The sequence below is a fragment of the Abrus precatorius genome, unplaced genomic scaffold (assembly GCF_003935025.1).
Source record: "Abrus precatorius isolate BTA unplaced genomic scaffold, Abrus_2018 Scaffold5, whole genome shotgun sequence".
In the NCBI taxonomy this organism is placed as follows: domain Eukaryota; kingdom Viridiplantae; phylum Streptophyta; class Magnoliopsida; order Fabales; family Fabaceae; genus Abrus; species Abrus precatorius.
This window is the reverse complement of record NW_020874395.1, coordinates 22062609-22069069: the sequence shown is the minus strand read 5'-3', so window position 1 is coordinate 22069069 and position 6461 is coordinate 22062609. Positions and strand designations below refer to the sequence as shown.

At 29.7% G+C, this 6461-nt stretch overlaps 1 protein-coding gene across 1 annotated transcript; it reads right to left on the bottom strand.

Annotated features, from left to right (window-relative positions):
• Positions 1-3030: 3030 nt before the first annotated feature.
• LOC113867078 (NAC transcription factor 29-like) lies at positions 3031-5162 on the bottom strand. Its single transcript, XM_027502049.1, has 3 exons — positions 4870-5162; positions 4309-4610; positions 3031-4137 (listed from the first exon to the last, which is right to left on the bottom strand). Exons 1-3 carry the CDS (start codon positions 5033-5035, stop codon positions 3544-3546), a joined length of 1062 nt encoding a protein of 353 aa, XP_027357850.1. The 5' UTR covers positions 5036-5162; the 3' UTR covers positions 3031-3543.
• Positions 5163-6461: the final 1299 nt, after the last annotated feature.

The following is a 6461-nucleotide window of genomic DNA, read 5'->3' as shown; positions in this document are numbered from 1 at the left end:
AATGGAGGAAAGAAAAGAAATTATGTGAATTTTTATAGGCATTTTATGAGACTACAAATATGGTTTTTGGTTCTTGTTATTCGACTTCAAACTTATATTTTATGCAAGTTTGGAACATTGAATGTTTGTTGAATAAATATTTATTGAACAAAAATGATGTTATAAAGGATATGACTCCAAGAATGAAAGGAAATTTTGAAAAATATTGGAAAAATTATTGTGTTTTGTTAGCTTTTGTAGCTATTTTTGTCGTTTGAAGCTTAATTTTTTAAGATTTTGCTACACCAAACTTGATCCTTTAACCTCTTATAAGAATGTCAATAATGTGAAGGATAAGTTTGATAAACTTAATGGAGGATATGCAAACAGTTTTAATGCTACAAGTGGCTCTCAACCTTCCAATGAATCCAATTTGTTGCCAAAGTCACATAGAGATGGAAATAGGTCAAAGAAATCAAAATTATTCAATGTATGTTCTCTTATGTCATTTTAATCATGATGTGTTTCTTATTTTTATTTTCTTAAATGGTTATTATGCTATATCTTGCAAGAGTTTAAAATGTTTCAAAATGAAAATAAGTCTATTGTTGGTAAGAGTGAATTGGATTTATATTTGGATGAGTCATAAGTTGGCTATGATGATACTGAAGAATTTGATGTGTTTCATTATTGGAAGAATAATGAAAAGAGATTTTCGACATTCTCTATATTAGCGCAAGATGTGCTTAGTATTCCAATAACTAAAGTAGCATCAGAATCTACTTTTAGTATTGGTAGACATGTTCTCACTAAACATAGAAGTTCTACATTTCCAGAAAATGTACAAATGTTAATTTGTACTAGGAATTGATTGCATGGCTTTGTTGAAAGTCCAAGTGGTAATATTTATTGTAATGACCTTTTATGATTATTATATAATTTATACAAATATAATTTTATTTAATTTTATTTTTATTGCTTTTGAGTTTTAGATAATGATGAGACAAAAATACTAGAGTCTAGTATGCAACAAGATGTTGAAGACTAACAAGCAGGTGAAGTATGAATCTATTAATAATTAATATGTCGAGTTTTATTTTTTACCAATTGCTTTATCACCTTTTATCTATTTCTTTCAGAGAGAAAATGACAAAAGTGAATTGACACTTGATAGTTTTAATATGTTCAACATTACTCTACAATGGATAATGATGAGTCCTGCAATTGCCTTTGTGTATTTTGTTGTTATCTGCTCCTTACTTGTGCTAAAAAGATAAAGGAGTCATTGAAATTGGTTTTGTTTGCAGTTGGACTGATGTTCTTTTGTTATAGATGGATTTATGTAAATCTAGATTGCTTATAGAAATTATGTTACTACACTAATGTTGGAAATTGAATTTGCTGAAATTTTGGTGTTAACTTATTCCACCATTGTTTATAGATAGACTGATATTCTATTTTGTTGTTATTGTACTAATGATTAATAGTTAATTATGAAATTAAATTTGAATTGAAAACTTGCAATTGTTGAAATTTTTTTATCCTTAAAGTCCTGACCCTAACCTTGATCTAGTGAATTTTTTGGCCTATAAGACTTTTGATTTATGAAACTTTTTGGCCGACAAAACTTTTTGGCCCTAACCCACGTGGGCTAGGGCTGGGTCAATTTAACTTTTTAACAACTCTACATGCAACCTTAATTATCTTATATACATTGTCGAGATTGATATGTAATGCGTGGTCATATTGTTATTTAACAATTAATCATTGATGACGCATACATGGAGTGACCCCTTTCTAATGGTTCTGTTAAATTAAATATTTTGATTGTTTATTTAAGCTTGAACGTATGATATTCATGTAATAGGTTGATACCTGTGTTTATATGGAGTTTTTTTATTATTATTTGTAGAGTTAATGTGAATTTCTATGCCATATATGTAGGCTTGATAAAAAGAACTTTTGTTAAAAAAGAAATAATTTCTTTTATCATTAACAAATTAAAAATATATTTGATTTAAAGTGATAAAGACGAGATATTTGTTACATCCAGATCTTCTTTTGTACTTAATTATTAATTTATCATTTATGCATGCAACTAGTTATAATATAGAAAAATCGCTATAATATTAATTCACCTGAATTTTAGTTAGATTCACTCAAACAAATTTATATGATAATGATTTTTTTTACACATATAACATGATACGTGCCAATAGCAAATGTGCAAAAAGCCAAAACCAATAAGAACAAGAAAAATACCAAAAATAAACTAATGTGCAAAACGAAATTCTTTTTAAACTTTTTGGAATTCCACATATGCGTTATGTGATACCTAGGCGCCAACTAATATTGTGCGTTCGATATGTAACATACTATATAAACCAAACGTACTATACAAAGAAAACAATACTTTCTTTTCAACCCATTTCAATCTAGAAAAAAGAACGATAATTGTGTGTACGGTGTAGGAAAGATACTGCATCAAGTAAATATTATCTAACACATATAAAAATGAATATATGAAGACGCAAATTAATATCAATTGATTATACTTTTATCAGAAAAGTATCTTTTTTTATCAGCATCAGAAAAATACTGACTATAACCACCACCACAACCACGAGCTTAATGTTTTTATTTGGATAATATATATATGTAGCAAAGTTGGACTTGGCTTGGGATTGTGATATTATATCTTTTCTTAAAAAAATAAGAGTTGAAGAAAAAATGGAAGTTATATAAGAATACATAGAAACTATCTATTCTATTTTCTTGTAACGTTTCTATTATTTGGATACTTGATCAATTGTTTTACTTTTTTATTATGATTGTTTGTATTCTTTATATATATATATATATATATATATATATATATAGATAGATAGATAGATAGATAGATAGATATAGATATATATAATCTATTGGTTCATCGTGACTTCAGTAAGTAATGGCGTCCGTAGTTTAAATCAATATGGCAAACTAAAGATAACGGAGTGCAAAAGGTGCAATATTTCAGTTTCAGATGCTAAATTGGCAAATGGTGATAATGCAAATCCAAAAGAAAATTTAAAGCTATTCCCATAAAAAAGAATGAAATATCATCGTAATCCAACCAGTACATTGTATACAAAGTACAGATAATTAAAACTAATTGTCCAACCCAACGCGTACAAATTAACATTTTCTACACGATTAGTCTATGATTCATCGTCAATCCTAGATTTTTTCTTTTGACTCTTCAATAGTGGAACTTACTTTATGGTTCCTTATCTAACAAAAAAAAGAAAAGAAGAGAAAATTAAAAAGAAAATAACAACTGTCTTTCCTTGTGCTAATCCTTACGTAATGAAACATGTAGACGATGTGCTATGGCAGGCTCAACTTGTGGATATTTAACTCTTTTCTTTTTTTTTTTGTCTGACATAGCATTGTTTGGAAAAAAATTATTTTAGAAAAATAATTATTGTTTTAAATTTTTTATAAAATTATAAAATATAAGTGGTTATTTTAAAATAAATTGAACCAAACATGCATTGGGGTAGCAATTGTTTTTGGTTATCATCACTGAAATGGAAGATACTGAGGAACCGGAAGTAACTGCTGATTCATTAATGGCTGCTTGGAGAGGAAGTTCCATTGTGGGTTCTGGTTTTGGAGGTTGGTGTTAGGGAAATTGCAAGAGGAACTATGGAATTTCTTTGATGGGTATAACGCGTCTTCATCTATGTTTGAAAGCTGGCGTTTGGGCCTCATCATATTTTCCATGTAAGGAATTGAAGGGTTCTTTTGAAACAAGTTGCTATTAGTAGTGGCAGTGTAGTTTTGGCCTTGGGGGAGTTCTTGATTCATAGTCTCACAATTGAAGCCAGAACTTGGAATTGGGTTGTTGAAATGGTTTTCAGATAAAATGTTGCTCAACATGGAGTAGTCCGTGGCATCTAACAAGTTGGAGAAGGATATGGATTTTTGAGAAATTAATGTGTTTTGAAGAGAAGGGACATGACTCTTTGAGATTGGTAAAAGGGTGTCTTTGATTAGCTCCTCTTCTTCTGTTTGATCTTGTTGATCATTCACTTGCACTGATGCTGCCTCTGTAGTGGAAGATAGAGCATGCTTTGACTTCTTGTATATCCGACATAGAACCCAGTCATCCAACTGAACAAGTAAAAATTAATATATCAATCGATCGGATGGTTCATATTTTGCACTAAATCTTAGTTATGTTAATACTATTGGATGTTATTTTTGTGCTTATAAATATTATGTTGATGCAAGTTTTGTTTTAATAAAATACAAAAGCAGTGTTAGTCTAAGTTAGGAACTCACCCTCATGGAAGTGTCTTTGAGTTTAATGGGTTTGTTGGTGTCAACTAGGCGATATTCATGCATGATCCAATTGGTCTTGACACCCTTTGGGGGTCTTCCTTTGTAGAATACCAAAGCCTTCTTCACACCAAAGTGTTCTCGAATTCCTCCCCTTCCTGCCAATGATGCCACTATGTTCTTATCAGTGCCTGTGGCCTTCCAATACCCTGAAGCAGCAGCCCTGTTTGGCCTCGCTCCATTTGGGTACTTTCGGTCTCTTGGACTGAAGAAGTACCACTCTTTCTCTCCAAACGCAGCTTTAGCTGTTAACAAACCACAACAAACAAAAAAATCTCTTTAGCTGCACATTGAACGACACATGTCAACTTGACTTTACATAGTATCTTATAACATGTCTGAAACTACTTTTAAACATTTTTTAAAATTATGTGACTACAGAAATTATAACTAATACTCTTAAAATGAATTTATAATTAACTAAAGGTAAATACAAATGAAATTTAATTATCTCTATAGATTTAATAATAAAATAGGATATATAGATCATATAGATAGACAAACCTGGTAGTTCCCATGGGTCGAACTTGTAGATATCAACCTCAGCAATGATGGAAACTGGCAAAGGTATAGAGGCTACTTTCTTCCTAAGATAGTGAAGAATGAGCTCTTCATCAGTAGGGTGGAACCTAAATCCTGGTGGCAGGGTATTGGATTGTGGGCTTGCCATGCCTAATGGAATTAAGCTAAAAATAAATAAATGTTTGTGTAGGGTGCAAGGTGGGAGTTTGGTGAAAATGAGCACAGGGAACCTAGGCCAATGATGGACTTAAATACCATACAAAAGGGTGGGGTGTGGAAGGAAAGGCTTTTTTGGGTGTGGGAATTTGTGCTTAAGTGGGGAAGGAGATTAGGCCAAAGCACAAAGGGGGGATGAAGGAAAGAGATAGGAGCTTCAAAATTTTCCAAAGTAGGGTCCATTTTGAGAGAGAGAAGTAATGTGCTGGCTGGCCCAAGCTAGAGAGAGAAAGAGGGACCCTTTCTCACACCAATGAATGAATCAACCCATTGCCTTTGTGCTCTTACATTGACACTTCCCTTTGTCGTTTCTAGCAAATCCTTGACCACTCAAACAATAATCATCATTCAGATAAGCTTTCGACACGTGTCAACCAAACTCAAGCTAGAATGATTGGTGCCATCTCCCTTTGTGATGATTCTAAGCAAATGGTGGCGCACATACCCATTTAATATTAAATATATAATATAGTTAAATTTAAAAGAATAAAATTCCCATGTCAAGTAATTATTTAAATATACATTTACTTGTATTTTGTTAGATTTTAAAATAAATGGACCTTTAAATTGTTTGGAGTAAAATTACCTTTTCCTTTTGTTCTATCAGTTTATATTCTTTTTAATCTATTCGTTTTCGTTCCCATTTTTTATTTACATTTTAAATGCTATTTTTGTTTTAATGTTGAGAATTCTGTGTAATGTCGTTTAAATTATTAAAATTGAAGCAACGTGTGAATGTGACGTTTCTTTGAGATTAAATTAAAAATAAATAAATTTATGGATGTACATATTAGCTGGAGGAGTTTAAGTATATTTCTCCAATATTATTATGGTAAATAAAATACAATATTAATCCTTTGTCTCACTTCAAAAATCTCATCACAAAAGCTTTAGAGTTTCTTAAATATAGCAATCTTTTTAGGTAAAAAAAATGTAGTAATCTATCTTTACATATTAATTACGAGTTTTCACTTTGAAAAATATTTTTAAAAATTATTTCAAATAACAGGATTTTTTAAAATTATAATATTTTAAATTAATTTTTATAATTTTAATTTTAATTTTTTTTCCTTTTGTTTAATCTTATTTTACATAATAATAATAATAATAATAATAATATATTTATTTTTATAAATTTATAAAATTTATTTTAATTTAATAATATTTGTATAAATATTAGAAATTTTATTAGATATAAAAAATACAAACCTAAAGTTAAATGTGTGCTTAAGAATACATTACAAAATTTATAAACATAAATTTTTAAAAAAATTATAAATAACAATGTTAAAATAAGCATAAATTTATAACCAGCTTTGAGGCAAAATCGAACAAGCATTAAGATGTTAATCTGAGTA

Coding starts and splice junctions, on each gene's coding strand:
- LOC113867078 (XM_027502049.1), bottom strand. CDS start 5,035: ATGGCAAGCCCACAATCCAATACCCTGCCACCAGGATTTAGGTTCCAC. Junction 4,611..4,869: donor CGACCCATGGGAACTACCAG/GTTTGTCTATCT, acceptor GTTTGTTAACAG/CTAAAGCTGCGTTTGGAGAG. Junction 4,138..4,308: donor TCAAAGACACTTCCATGAGG/GTGAGTTCCTAA, acceptor TTACTTGTTCAG/TTGGATGACTGGGTTCTATG.